The following is a 15,617-nucleotide window of genomic DNA, read 5'->3' as shown; positions in this document are numbered from 1 at the left end:
GCATTTTAAAAAGTAAAAAGTGAAATTAATTTTAATAATATAGTTTATTTAACCCAATGTATCCAAAATACTATCATTTAAACATGTAGTTAATACAAAAGCCCTTATGAGATATTTTTCATTCTTATTTCCATACTGTCATGGAATCCAATATGTATCTCACACTATTGCACACCTCATTTGGAACTAGCCACATTTCAGCTCATCAGCAGCCAACAATGTATTGGGCACAACCCCCCACCCCCACCCCACCCCACCCCCGATTTCTGTTGCTCCATTGGGCGTCTGAGACCTCAACCCATTTTTCTCTGGCTGCATCCCTTCTTATGCTTGTTACCAGCTCAAAACACCTTCCCTGGAGAGGATAGGTGTTTACCCTCTCCATCGAATGCACCCCACTTCCTCCCCCTCAGCCTCTATCCAGTTATCCTGTTTATTGTCTCAATAGCACCGATCTCTTCGAAAACAATCTTATTTGCTTACATCTTCTCCACCAGAATGTAAGTTTCACCGGGGCAGGATTTATTTTTTAATCTATTTTGGTCCCGGCGATTTTCCAGTGGCGAGCACTGTTCCTGGCACACAGCCCGCGATCACTTTGGCCGGACTCAGGAATCGCGTTTCCCTGGAACGCAGCCGAAGCGGGCAGCGCGGCCGCGTGTCACAGGTGGGGCGCCCACGGTGCGCGGCTGCGCGGGTCTCATCTGGGCGTGGGCGTGGGGTGAGTGGGGGGGTGCGGGGGGTGCGCGGTACAGCGAGCGAGCGAGTCCGGGGCGCTGAGCAGAGAGGAGCAGCGAGCGCCGCTCGCCACCCGCAGCACCGACCCGGCCGGGCGGCTCGGAGGTGGGTGGGCCGTGCAGCCAGCCCGCCCGCGGGGTCCCCATTGGTCGCTTGCGGGCCGCCCATCGCCCGGAAGCCGGCGGGGAGCGGAGGGGCTGCTCCCGAGCCGGAGCGGGAGAGCCCGGCTGTGCAGACGCCGGGGCGGCGCTGGGGATCCGCGCCTCCGACTCGCTCCCTCCCCGCGCTCTCGCCGCCGCCCCGCTCGTCTCCGGCGCTGGCGCCTGCGGTCGGCCTCCGACAGCGCTCCGGAGGGACCCGGGCAGCAGCTCCCGGGCGCCCGGGTGAGTGGCCGCGCGCGGCTCCCTGGCGGCTCCCGGGCCCCGCCGCCCGCTTTTGCTTTCGCCTCCGCAGCGCGGCGGGGTTCGCCGGGGCAGCGCCCGGGGCCACTGGGAAGGCCGAGGCGGGGAAACTTGGCCGCGGGCAGAAGTGGGATCGCCGCCAGGAGGCGCCCCCCAGCCCCGCGGGCCGGGTGGGAACAGGTGGCGCGGCGGGGCCGAGCGCTTTGTGTCGGGGCGCGGAAGCCGGCGTGGGGCGGCCGCGCCTCCCTCGGCCGCTCCCTTCCCTCCCCGGTTCCCCCGGGCGGTTGCTCGCCGGGTCGGCGGGGTAACGGAGCGGGAATCGCGAGGAATGTGCCTCTAGGGACTGCCTGGCTCCAGGGAAAGGGGGCGGCCGCGGAGGTGCGGGAGCCGGGAGGGGGCGCGAGGGCCACGCCGCCGCCGCCTGATGGAGAGGGATGCTCCCGGCCGGGCGCGTTCTGCTCGGGCGAGCGCTTCATTTTTCCGCGGCGCCCCTGGAGGGGGGAGCTGAGTGGGCGTGTGTGCAGAAAAAAGGAAGATGGGGAAGCCAGGGACTTCCGGAGCTGGTTCTTATCAGTGCAGAGCACCCTGCTTTCGGGGACTCGGATCTTGGGGTGCGGTTGTGCCCGGCCGCAAGCGCGCCGGCGGTGCGGGGCTGGGGACGCCCCTGGCCCGGTTTTTAACAAAGGGTGCTCCTCTCCACCTGGCGGGAGGGGCAGCTCCGCAAAAGTGGTCTTCAGCGAGCGGGTCTTAGCCCTGGGGGGGTCTGTTTCCTTTTCGGGTTGTCATTTTATTAGAATATGATTGCCTTTTTTTTTTTTTTAAGGACTGGAGACTGATGCATGAGGGGCCCATGGAGGCGAAGGAGCGGTGGTGCTGGTTTGGGAAGCAGAGCTGAAGTGTGCTGGGCTTCGGTGAGGCGAGACAATTTATCATGACCGTGTTCAGGCAGGAAAACGTGGATGATTACTACGACACCGGCGAGGAACTTGGCAGGTACAGGGGGTGCCAGGGGCCCCTGCTCTGAGAGTTGTGGGACTGCATAACGTTGGGGGCAGTGGGCGGCGAACAAATGCTTCTCCCTCGCCCTTCCAGGAGATGCGCACATTCTAGAGAAAAGAGTTACCCAGCGAGGGGTAGGGGCCAGAAATAAACCATATACTCCAAGGGGCGGGGGTGGGGTGGGGGGGGTGTGGAGAGGCAGTTTCAGTTAGGTTATGATGCAGAGTGTATTGATCAAGACCCCTGGACAAGAACAGATTGAATTGTCTTCAGTAACTCTAGTCAGTGACACAAGGAGGCACACACTAAGATGCAATTGCAACTGGAGTCAGCTCTTGTGTAATTAAAACAGAGAATACAAAATAATTAATAGGCTTTTTAAATCTTCATTCTTTCCTTCCATCTGAATTTTCAGAGTAACATGCACAAGCATTGTGCCCTCTATGGAGACTTGCCAGATGTTGATGTCGGGTTTGGATTTTGAAACGGACTCAAACCAGGAATTTAATTGCCCAATTGGTATTAGTGGTGGCTTTGGTTTCACTCCTAATGTTAAATTTTTAACAAGTCAATGAGTGAGCGTCTAATACGGCTATCTGAATTTAGAGCCTATTCCATTGCTGTGAGAGCTGTGATTCTGAGTGTAAAGTCTTTCAGTTTCTAGGTGAACAGAGAATGATTTCTTTGGGGGCGTCTAAGGACTGGATTGGTTTCCCCTTGACTGGGTATTTGACAGAGTGTGTTGAACTCCCATCTAACTTTAAGAAAAAAACTAGTTTTGACACCTACATTTAAATTCAACATGTGGAATTTTACTGCAGTGTATTTATATTATGAGTAAAGTAGGCAAAAGAGTCATTAAACAAACAAAAAAAGTATGTATTGATTTACACTTGTATCAAAATATGTATTTTTCCATATACATCTGATGTCCTGATATCAGCTTCCTTTTTAGGAAAAGGAAACTTACAAACAACCACACCCCAGATTACTTAGAATTATGAAAGTTGAGTTTAACTAAAATTTTTTACAAGTTCAAATAATACTGCAGAATGCAAGCAATTTTTTAAAAGTTACTGTAACAGCATATTTCTGTATATGTTTAGTATTGACTGAGAACATCACTGGCTTTGGAGTTGCTTACTATATATTGGAGATTTACTGAGTAAGTAAATCAGAAGGAAAGCTCTCAAAAATCATGTTTCATGGATATGTTTAAGATTAAGGTTTACAAGTATGTGGTGGAAATACTTGGTTTAACGAGAATTAAATCACTTTATCCCTGCGGTTTTCGGCAAGATGAGTGGCATATGGAGTTTTCCTTGGGGGGGGGTGTGAAAAAATGTATTTGAATTCTGTTTGTGTAATGTGGCCTGATTATATAAATTCTCTTATAGAGAGATGGGTAAAATTAGGTGAGATGATTGCTTTATTCACCTTATTTTCATTAAGACCTTTTGGATAGAGTTATGTGTTATTTGAAAGAAAAAGAAAAAATGAGGCCTCCCTGTGGCTAGCACCAGGATTTTGTGATCTTCATTTTGTGGGTGTGAGGACAAGCCCTCTGCCTCTGTGCTGGGGTGGTTTGCAGATTTGTCACTAGTGTTTCGCTTTGATTTTGGCTCTGTTTGCATTTCTGTGTATGACTTTCTCCACTTTGCAAGAATAATTGCCAAATTGCTTCTTCACTAATTTAACTTCTGTGACCTCTGACTTTGAAAGAAGTTCTCTGAAAAACTAGGAGTTGGGGATTTTTAAAAAGAAAGTATACATGCCCTATCCAGCTGCTCTATCTTTTGGTTTTGACTAAAAATGGGTTAAATGGCTGGGGGTTTTTTGAAGTTTTTTTCAAGTCCTATGATTTTTATGCCTGCCTTGGAAATAGCCACTCCCTGAAAACAAGTCCTGATGTAAGAGAGACTGGTAGGAAAGATGCTGCTTCATGTGTTCCTGAGAGAAGATTGGGGGTGGAGGCAGGAGTTGACTGGGAGAAGATGGAAATGGGCAGATATTTCACACAAATTGTTCTAAGTGGTGAGTTATACGCAGACCAACAGCTAGGATTTAAGACTTCACCTAGGTACTATAATTATCAGCCATCTAAATCATAGCCCCTCACTTACCTTAAAAATGTACTGAGACAAGGGCCACAGCTAGAGGAGGGAAGATAGGTTTTCAAATAAGGAGAATATTATTATTGTTATTTTACTTTCAGGAAAACAGAGAGTATGTATGAGAATGAGTATGTGGGTGGATCTGTGTGTCTCTGTCAGTCGGTCTATCTGTCTGTGTATGTTAGTGTGTGTCTGTTTGTACTGCCCCAGATTGCTGTAAGAGCTTGCTTTGAACTCTAAAGAACTTTATAAAGTCTGATTATTGCAGTTAGTGATACAACAGACAGACCACTGGACAGATACCTGGTCCAAAATCAGCTCTGCAACCCGCTAGCTTTATTATCTTGAACAGGTCACTTACCCTCTCTGACCCTCAGGATCTTCATCTAAAAAATGAGAGGCCTAGTGATTATTTCATGGCTGTTGTGAAAATCAAGTCTTCTAACACATGTAAAAGTATTTTATCAGCAGTAAAGAGTTAAACAAATACAGATATCATCTGCAGGACTGGCTGAGACATGTGGGTGTTCCAGGCAGGCTAATAACTTGGCCTGCAACTCAATATTCTTTTAAGTGTCTGCTTACCAATTTGGGGAAGGGAAGCCCTCTGGGAAAGGGTCATGGGGAGACCCACTTCTGCCAGCACTCAGCCTCTCCACTCTGATTCTAAATAATGCACCTCTCTCTGGCCTCGAACTTGCACACCTTCGGAGTGGAAACAGTGAATGGACATCATCTTTAGAAGACTGGTGACCTTCTGTATTAACTCCAGGAGGTCCTTTGGGGTCTTACCCTCTATCCCAGGAGGTGGAACAAAGAACTACTTCCATTTCATGTAGTCGTCTATGGGAGGAGTTCTTATAAATGCAGATTTCTCCATCTGCTGTTATACTTGGGTTGTTTTAATGCCCCAGGTTGCCTTAACATCTCTTATCAGTTGGCACTTGGGCAACTGCAGGCTGGCTTGTCCCACCATTGGTCTCCGGTTACACCTTTGGCTGTGGTTCAGCCTAACCTGTGAGCTTTCTGGGCACCTCTCCGAACACTGCTATCCTGAGGGCCTGGCCCTCTTCCCTCTTCAGCTTACTGACCTTACATGATCTTAAGACCAGGGTCCCACCTCCTGAATAAATGCCCCCACGATGCTTTCTCCCTTTTAGGAGCCAAATGACTTGCTGTCTGAATTACTCCCTTGGCCCATGACCACAGACTGCCCTGTGCCATGCCCATCCTTGCTTTGTGTTATCCGTGTAGCCAGCTTGAAAGTTCTTCCAGGTGGTCTTTTCTCCCAGGGTGTGCAGTGTGCTGCATAATACCAGGCAGACTTTGATTGATGCCTGGGTGAGTTAAGCAGGTTGGCAGATGCAATATTGAGACCAGAATGGGAATTTACGATGCAAATGGCGATGCCGATACTGACGCTGATAGAGAGGCAGCGTGCTGTGTGGTTCATCCATAGCACATTCATCTGGAAAGTGGAGAGACACCTACCTTTGCAGGATGTTGTGAGAACTAGAGACAGTGGCTACAAACATATGACACATAGTCACTGCCTAAGATACTATTTTTAATAACTGGTTTTTTCTATCACAGTATTTACCACATTGCCTAGTCATTACTTACTTGATTATCTGTTTTCCCCACAGGTTGTCACAGAATTGTGACCTCAAACTTACATCATTTTTATCTCTAATGCCTAATTAGATGTGTGACACAAGGTGCTCAATAAATGCTTGCTGCTTAAATGAATGGATTAATATATGTAAAGCACACACACAAATATACGCAGATGTGTGTGTGTATACATATATACATGTATGTATACACACATGTATATGGTCCTCAATAAATGATGTCTCTGGTGAAGATGAACTTAGAATATGAAAGGCTGCAGCTCATAAAAATAAAAGCTTCTTTTGCTTTTCATTCTCTATGACTGAACACTAATGTGCACAGCAGCCAAAATTTTCAGCCATGCCCTAGCTGGTTTGGCTCAGTAGTTAGATTTTCGGACTGCAGACTGAAGGGTCCTGGTTCGATTCCGGCCGAGGGCACGTATCTCGGTTGCAGGCTCGTTCCCAGGCCCTGGTGGGGCCACATGTGGCAGGCAGCCAATCAGTGTGTCTCTCTCACATTGATGTTTCTCTCTCCCCCCCCCCCCCCCCGTCCCCCTCTCCCTTTCCCCCTTCCACTCTCTGAAAAGCAATGGAAAAGTATCCTCAGGTGAGGATTTAAAAAAAAAATTCCAGCCACAAGATCAGTTTAAACAAAACAAGGTGGAGCATTAAATATTTTACATTGATTTGGAGGGTTGTTAGAAGCTAATAATTCAAATTTAAAACATTCTCATTTAGGCATAAAATCCGTAGGCACTGTAATTGAAACATGGAGTGGTAAGAACCCCTGGCCGTCCGAGTACATCTCTCAGTTGGTTCGCTGCGGGCTGCAGGAGTGAGTCCTGAGAATCCTGGCATTCCTGTGCCCATGGGGGGACGAGAGACTTCCCTGCGTGGGAAACGCAGGCTCACAAGGCTGACCAGTGAGAGCATCCTGGAGAAATGTACTGAATGTGATTTTTCTCTTTCCTTTCTGCTCCCGAGGGCTCTCAGATGTTTCCTCTGATTGGAAAGGCTGCAGAGTTTTAGAGAGATCAAGTTCAGATATATGTATTAGAGGTAATGGTGTGTGATTATTAAATTCTCTGCACTCTAGGAAGTTCTAGGATGTGAAGGGAAGGCATGATGGTGGTTGTGGGTGACAGTTTGGCTGAATACTTGCTTGCTAGCACTGGGGATGTGTCTCTGGACCACCCAGGCAGGCATACTTTAGGTTCCAGGGGGCCAGGAACCTAGGGAGGTTCTTATTGCTGGAGAAACCAAGGAGCATTGAGGCTGACTTCTTGGTCCCTCTATATTCTTTTATCTTAAGTTTGTGTCTTACCCAGCCACTTAGGAACCTAAAGGCCCCATAGCATTGTCACAGCCCTGTACAGCTGTGAAAAACATGCAATAAGCTTGCAGCCATGGATGCTCAGATGATTTCAGTAATTACATATAGGGGTTATATCTGGAGAGGTGATGTTGTCAGACATGTCCTCTTGTCTCCACAAAGTTGTAAGTCCTTGAAGGTAGAGATCATTCCCTTCCAGATGGGGTGAGGGGAAGGAAGCCACCTGCGGGGTGAGGCACAAACATGAGCTGCTGGATTCCTTTGGAGATGATGTGGCCTAAGCCACTTGACTGACAAGATTAAGGCTACTTTGTCTGCCCTGGTTTCCTGCTGGGAAATGTGTCCTGAACCTTCACCTTTAATTCTAGCCAACAGCTGTGTGTACCTAACCTAACCAGGCGTGTTGATCTCACTAGTCAACCTCATGGGCCTGCGATCTCCACTTTCAACGAGAAAACACGCCAGGAAGTCTCTCCTTCTTAGTAGAAACTTATTTCTAATTAGGAGACAAAGAAAGCCTCCTGCCCAGCCGGGTGTGGCTCAGCGGTTGAGCTTCGACCTAGGATCCAGGCGATCAGGGTTCGATTCCCAGTCAGGGCACATGCCCGGGTTGCGGGCTCCATCCCCAGTTGCGGGCGTGCAGGGGGCAGCCGATCAATGACTCTCTCATCGTTGATGTTTCTCTCTCTCTCCCTCTCCTTTTGTCTCTCTGAAATCAATAAAGATATATATATTTTTTTTAAAAAGCCTCCTACTGGTGGGAGGGAAGGGATTTCTGCTGCTGAGGGCCACCCTTAGTCATCTAGACCTAGAAGAAGCCTTAGTGATCAGCACACCCCTTCTCATTTCATCGAGTCGGTGCTTAGACATGTCAAGTGTCTTTCCCAAGGTGGCTGGTTAGTAGGTCACAAGACATAGACCCAGAACCCCAGGCAGGCCTTTGCATTTTGTTCTCTACACTACTTATTATTTGGCAATTTTTTCTTGGAAGCCAAATAAAGTTGCTCTTTAAGAGAGGTGACTTTGGGCAACCATCTAAGGACCATCCATTTCAACATCTGCCTTGGAGAGGATGGTTAGAAGTAACTGGCACCATTTCACAGAAGATTTTCATTTTTCCCCCAGCCAGAGGCTGACCCTTTGACCTCAGAACTTGCAGGGGCACAGGATCTTCCTTTCTTTTTCCAAGTGGCTTGTGCCCCAGTAATTAATGGTATTAGTGTGTGGCATAGTTTTACCCAAGTCCCCGAGTTAATAGTTTAGCTTTTCAGAAAGTTCACAGAACACTTTTATTATTATTTAACCTTTAAGTAATGTAATGTGTAAGAGTCCTGGCCCTGCCACTCTGGCCACCCCCTAAATGAGTTTCTCACTTCATTAAGTGGCACTAGTCTGTCTGGTTTAGGGCGGATGTGTGATTGTTTGAGACTCTGTGAAAGGTAATGCTTAGTTGTTTTGCTTTGGTTTGTTGTAAATGATCAAAACAGAATGCATTGTCTCTTGGCCTTGAAGGAGATTCTACAGAAGTATAATTATTTATAATAAATCCAATTTATCGCTTAATCAACATTTTAAGTGAATTCCTTTAAATGTTCAGATAGGAGAGGGGGGATAAAGATTGACATTAAGTGTTTCTACGTCATCTAACAAAAATGGGTCTGAAATCACTGTGTCTAGTAAGTTTTTCTTGGGTAAAACAGAAGGTGTGGTTGTACTCCAATTCTGGGGTTAATGTGCTAAGAAGTTTTTACAATGAAAAAGTCTAAAACCTAAAATAGTTTGTGTCTTATTTTCAAGCCCAGTCCAAAACAAAACAAAACAGTCATGTGCTAGTAACTAATCTCTGGTGATAGCTGACAAGTGTGATCCTCGGTGACTCTTGTTTATCACTTCTGTCTTTTTCGGTGACGTTGAGAGGTAGTGTGGCTTACAAATCACACTGTGGTCATTTAAGTATAATGTTGCTTACCCCTGAGAAATGGCCCTGGGGTTTTCCCCTTATATTCTACTTGTTGACATTTCTATTGTGAGCTTGGGAAATTTTATTCAATAACCTAATGTATATTTGGAGACATCAGGAGAGGTAGGGGAGAGGGAGAATGTTGTTGTTGTTTTTCCTTTTATAAACACATTCAACTTTGGATGCAAAACATAATGTTTGAACAAATGAATGCTGTAAACTGCTGATCGCTGGAGTTTGAAAAGTTTATATTGATGGTGCTTATAGTCATAAGCCTGATGGTTTTTGGCTGAGAAATTTGGCTCTGAGTATGGCTCTTGGGACACTTTTTTTTTTTCTGTCAAAACTGTCTGATTATTCTTATTTAAATATAATGTGAGGAATGGGGCTAGCTTTTAAATATCTCAAGTACAATTGATATAGTAAGTTTTCACCTTCAAGGAACAAGCTCATTCCCATTTTCTTTCCCATTGTTGAATAATTCTTTCTACAGTTCATTGTTAGAAAATGGTACCTTTGAAACTATGCAAACTTTTCCTTTTTAACTTAAAAAGAGTGCCAGGATTTTTAAGCCTTTACTTTAATCCTCCCTGCTCTTGTCCCTGGCCCCCCACTGCAGAATTTTCTAGTTGAAAATGCAATGTAGGGAAATAATCAATGTCTCCTCCTTTTTTTGGTCTCATCATGAAAAGGATTAGGTTTTCCTCTGAGCTTCCTGTCTGTGTGTCTGCCAGCAACTCATACGTCTGTCTGTGACCAGGCTGTATATGCAGGAGGGTAGCTATGACTTAGGTGATGCAGGAAAAAGTGGCTGAGGAGTACAGGGGACAAAGAGGGAGTGGCTTGGGAGAGGAGAGGTCAGTAGTTGGTGCTGATTCCATTCTAATGTTTCCTTCCTCCTCTGAAAAGTTCTCCTAAATCTATGTAGAGCTCAATATTTTTTTCCTTTTTTCTTTTGCCATCTGTGGTTTATGGTTAAGCCGCGGAAATGTGTGTCTCTGGGAAAGTGATGAAAGGCTGCAACCTTCTGAGTGTAATATTTAATAGGCTGGGGGTTACAAGCTGCTTGGCTTTACAAAAACAAAGCTATGGGTCTTTAGGTGTGTGAATACTGTAGAGAACAGACTTAACAGCTAACTGCTCAGGTTTGAGGCTCTGAATTGCACGTGATACACGGAGGAGCTGCCCTTAGAAATTTGGTAAGCCAGAAAGCTCCAGGAGGTCATTTGCTGTCTTACAAATACTATTTTATTGGTATATAAATCAGTATAATTGAAGGCAGAGCCTGCCAGGAATTTCCACTGTGTACTGGCATGTGAATATAGAAAGTTGTCTTTCTTTCTAAATGTTGTCTTCGCACTCGGGGTATCCACTGCTGTCAGTGAGGCCGAAACGTCCACCGAGCTTGTCCTTGGCAGCTCCTCTGGCTTCAGATGCCCTCGGTTTGTTTCCTGTCCCACCGCAGCGGGGTAGAGCCCCTCTCCTGGCCGCTCGCTCTACTCAACAGCCCAGCAGTGCGTTGGCACAGCATGCTCGGGACCAGTCCTGGCCACCCTAGGCATTGCTGCTCTTTCTTCTCCCTGATGTCACTTTTCCCACATCGTGCAATCGGAATGAAGCGGAATCCTCACCTGTCATACCCTTTGGTGGTGAACCAGTAAGATGACTACTTGGGGCCCTGTTCTTGGCATTTCTTTGCACTGTAATTTTTTTTTTAATTTATCTTTATTGATTTCAGAGAGAGGAAGAGAGAGGGAGAGAGACAGAAACACCAATGATGAGAGGGTCGTCATTGATCGGCTGCCTCCCGCACACCCCTGACTGGGGGTCGAGCCCGCAATCAGGGCATGTGCCCCGACCTGAATGAAACCGAGATCTCCTGGATCCTCCGTCCATGCTCAACCGCTGAGCCACGCCCGGCCAGGCTGCACTGTAATTTAAACAAGTTTCAGGATAGATGGGAGGTGTTACAGGCTTTCCATTTAGGGTTGATAAGAGTTTGCTCCAAGCACCATCATATGTACCCCTACCCCCACTCCCTACCATGTCACATAGAGTTTTAGGCATCTGACTCAATTGTTTGGGAGAGGAAATGAATTAGAACAAGGAGAATCTTTTCCAGGACAAAGTGTTATCAGTCCGTGTTTTCCTCCCTCCCCACAGAGATAGGAACGCTGGCCAACATAGCCATGGACAGGCAAGGCAAGCCTAGTGGTAGGGTGGAGGCCCCTCCGTTTTGCTAAATGTGATTTGGACACTGAATGAGTATATCCTGTTTTATGAATATTGCTAATTAATGTGGACCAATCTTTGTAGGCCTCATCTTCAGAAGCAACATTCTCTTTAATGCAGGTAATTTTAAAAAATTATCTACATTAGAGAGAAGTTATAACCTGGAGAAATAAGCAAATGTGAAATGACCTGGCCAGCTTCCACCCCAGCCTTCTCCCCAGCATGTCCACAGGAAGGCTCTCCTTTTTAGTTCCTGCATCCCTTAACAGTTTGGATTAAGTAACCGGCCACTTTGTATTCTTTTACAGTTGAATACAAACCTTTGTATGCACATACAGGTTTGTGCATGTGATCCTCAGCTCTCCCTATGGATTGTGAGTTTTCTGCAAGGAGAGCACGTGACTTTTTGTGTGTCTTGTGTTGGGTGGGAGTAATCGAAGCACAGAGTGTGCCTGGTTTGTTTGCCTTATGAAGATTCCTATCTGGAAATGAGGATATAGTTCAGAGCTTTGAACCCAAATTCCTGACTCCACAATGTACTTACTGTTACCTTGGGAAAGTCCATTGGCTTCCGTGAGACTCCCGTTTCTCACCTGCAAAATGGGAATAATGATTATATTTCCCTCAAGGTGGTTGTGAGGGTCTGTGTCATGTGTGTAGAGTGCTTGGTCCAATACCAGGCACACAGTGAGTGCTCAAGGAGTGATGGCTGTTTAACAAGTGAGAGCAAGAGGGAGAGACATTCTAACATGCTGTTGAATATATGCGACTGGGGTCCTGCCTCTTCTCCGTTCATTCCTCATTTCTCTGCCCAGGTTCTGACCTGGACGCCTGGGGACAGGGTGGAGGTGAGGGCACTTCGCCTCAGTTCCATCCTTCCTTTTCCTCTTCTCCCTCTCTTCTCCCATCTTGGGCTCAGTGTGCAGGTTGGGCTCATTATGCCAAATTTGACTTTGTTCATCCTGTGTGCCCTTCGAGGAGTCCCTGCCCCATTGTGGCATAAGCCCAGGACTCGGTTTATGTGCTGGGCACCCTCAGCCAGCCCCCTGACAGTGCGGTAGGTGCTTCTTAGAGTTCCTGCAAATCACCTTAGCTAGGAATTGAGCTGTGCATTCAAAGGCTGCTGGAGACAGGGCTTAAGAAGATGCCTTTTTCAAAGCCCACCTGGACACCAGGGGAAGAGTGCAGGAGAAGCTGATGTTAGAGAGTTTCTATTACAATAGAAAGAGATGCATTCAGGGAGCCCAGAGCAAGTAAAAGCTGCCAGACAGACAGCCAGATAGACTGCCAAGAGTTAGCTGCTGAGAGAGAGAGCTGCTCACAAATGCTCAGAGGGATGGTCTTCCTGGCGCTGCTAGGAACCTGAGATATGTCAACATGCAAATTCATGTTTTAATATGGTGTATTTTAAGTTCCTAAAAAGTTGATTTTGTTTTGTTAGCTTCTTTTTAAATTAAAAACCGTCTTAGCCAAATAAGACCCTAGGAATTTGATCAGAGAAACAAATCACTGATTTTTGTAACGGATCTTTGTGGAGAAAGGAGCTGAAATGAGTGTGTGGGCCCCCACCAAGATGAGCTCGCTACAGAGTGCAAGACATACGGCAGGTCTGTGCCTCCATTCATTTCTGACACATGCTGATTTAAGATGTGAAAATGAGTGTTTGGCCAAGCCAACAGTGCCCGTGCCAAGAAAAGCCTATTAGGTTGGTGGCTGAAAGGCTGAATTGTTAGGATTTACTTAACAGCGAGGCTCTGCCAGCTGCTGTGAGTAAGTGCCCACTTCCATGTCTGAGTGCCCGTCCTTGTTCCCCTGGCCTGGGGTCTCGTCTGTTCAAGGAGCATGGCTGCCACATGAGAGACCACTTTAAAAGGATGCTTCCTTACTCTTTGGGCCCATTAATTGGATATCTTTGGTTTTATAAAAGTAGCACGAGGCACTCACAAATTTGAAAAGGAAAATGCCTGGAAATTGGGTCTATAGGTGCATTCATGAGAAATATCAGGGAGTGACAATGTTAAACTATAGTCAATGTAAATAGACTATTAACAAGATTGTCATGGGAATCATAATATCTGTCTGTCATTTCTTCATTCTTCCAGGATGGGTTGGACATCTGATTGATATGGCATTTGCTGGGTGTTGGGCAGGACCCCATGTCTCTACAAGTTTCTAATCCAGTAGGGTAGACAAACGTTACACAACCAATGATAATGGAAAGCCTAAGTAAGAAGTGAGAGAAACCAAGTCTTAAAAATCGTTTGTGGAGTTCAGGCAAGAAGAGGTCATTCTGACTTGGAGGGTTTGTTCATGTATTCTCTCATTCATCCAGCTTCTTGTGGGAACATAAAGATATAAGCAAGTGGGTGTGGGAGTGGATGTGTGTGTGTCTCTACTCATACATTCCCTGGAAGGAACTGGAAATCAAGCATGAAGGAGATAAAGGAATTAATATTTACTGGGAACCTATTCTAGACCAGGGGCTGGAGCTGGATATTGTAATCTACCTTTTACAGATGAGAAAACTGAGGTTCAGAAGACATTGGCCTTAGATAATATGTTTAAAATGGTGGAGGTAACCATTGGACACCCCAAAATGTTAAGCCATGTCTGGAAGTTGGGCAATAGGTTGTGCAGTTCACTTTCTGTCCTGTTCCTCTGTCACTGTCTCAGAAGAGAAGTTTAAAGAACTTTAAAACATTTATCATACTGCCTGGCTCACACGATGTTTTCAATACATGTTTCCTTCCTTCCTGTAAACAAGAGAGTCTCAACCTTGACACTAGTGACAGTTGGTCAGGGGTGCTATGCATTGTAGGATGTTTAGAGGGATCCCTGGCCTCTGCCCATTGGATACTAATAACACCCTCTCCCAGTGTGACAACCAAAATTTTTCCAGGCATTGCTAAAAGTCTGTTGAGGGGCACCTCTCACCCATTGAGAACCACTGGGCTACAGAATCAAGACAGGAAAGTGTTGATTAATGGGCCTAGAGGTTGGAGCTGGTAGTAGGCAAGGAGGATCCTGCACCCAGTGGGAAAGAAAATGCCTTTGAAAGCAGGTGTTGACCTTGGGTGTCCAGAGCTGGGGAAGGAAGAGAGCGGGTGTGAGTGAGAGGCCTGGGCAGTGGCTGTTTTAATCTGGCTTCTGTGTGCTGTTCCAGGAAGGGACAGGTCCGTTGTGTCCCAGAGGCCCGGGGTGGGACTGACAATGAGTAAGGCCTGGAGAGGATGCTGGTCAGACTTCCTGATGTCAGGCGTGTGGGTAGGAGAGCCACCCATGGCCAACATCGCAGTTTCCACTGTGCCCCTCCTTGCCGAGCAGGCCGCTGTGAGTCACTGTTCAGAGCCTCACTGCCTAGCCTCGGTCCACCTCACTCTGTCCCGGGGTTGGCACTTTGCTGCCATCTTGATGACTGCGTTTTTAACCTGCTTTAATAGCTGTGCTTTTTTCATGCTGATTCCTAATTTTTAGTCAAAGCTAGATAACTCCTTGCTTTTTAGTTTCTTTTCATCCTCTTAGGCCCCCGGTTCCTGCCTTCTCAGCAGGCTGGATAGTATCGCTTGCTGGGTGACTATGGGGAGCCCGCATAGCTAGTTATTGCTTCAGATACCCCCTCCTCAGGTGAAAGTCAGGTCTGGGGACCCCTGGCAGGCGGTGTGAAGAAGGCTTTCTGCTCTGTCTCCCAGCTTCTTGGGGAGGGGCACTTGTGTGCACGTCACCTGGGGAAGCTTGTCAGTGGGGGAGGGTGTGAAGGACGGCTGATCTGGAGGGCACGTGGAAAGGGAATTGTGTCAGTCAGGATGCCGGCTGGAAAGAGTCCACTAGTCTAGGACTAGTGGGATGACAAGTATGCCCTGTCTGGGGATTCCTTGCCATGCCTAGGGCTGAGGAGGGCCACCTGCACCTGCCACTTCAGGGAAGAAGTACCCACCTCTCTCTCCTCCTGCCCTTCAGCCTCCCACCGGTGTCTCCCGTTAGCCACGTGCAGGGAGCCAAGGTGGCGCAATATTCGACGGCAGCCTCCTCGCTGGGCAGAGAAGAGTGAAGAGTAGATTGGTGGGGGGGGAGGCGTGGCCCCGGACAGAGAGGGGAGATGGAGAGTAAGCAGGAAAAGGACGTCCAGTAGTGACAGTAGGGCAGTGACCCTGGGCTTTGCTGTGTGACCGTTCCCTTTTGGTGCATGCCATCCAGTTCCGCACTGTCGATCTGCAGGACCCTGTC

The 15,617-nt window shown here is 47.2% G+C and overlaps 1 protein-coding gene across 1 annotated transcript in view; it reads left to right on the top strand.

The window, feature by feature from the left end:
• Positions 1-751: 751 nt before the first annotated feature.
• The window catches only part of DAPK1 (death associated protein kinase 1), a 153,078-nt gene continuing 138,212 nt past the window's right edge, over positions 752-15,617 (top strand). The window contains exons 1-2 of the mRNA XM_081151680.1: positions 752-1,121; positions 1,963-2,132. Of these exons, the coding sequence (XP_081007806.1) occupies positions 2,071-2,132 (62 nt within the window). The 5' untranslated portion in view covers positions 752-1,121; positions 1,963-2,070. The remainder of the gene's footprint in view (positions 1,122-1,962; positions 2,133-15,617) is intronic.

Source organism: Miniopterus schreibersii, assembly GCF_964146895.1.
Source record: "Miniopterus schreibersii genome assembly, chromosome: 11".
In the NCBI taxonomy this organism is placed as follows: Eukaryota; Metazoa; Chordata; class Mammalia; order Chiroptera; family Miniopteridae; genus Miniopterus; species Miniopterus schreibersii.
Note: the sequence above shows the minus strand (reverse complement) of the source record. Positions and strands in the feature narration are given on the sequence as shown.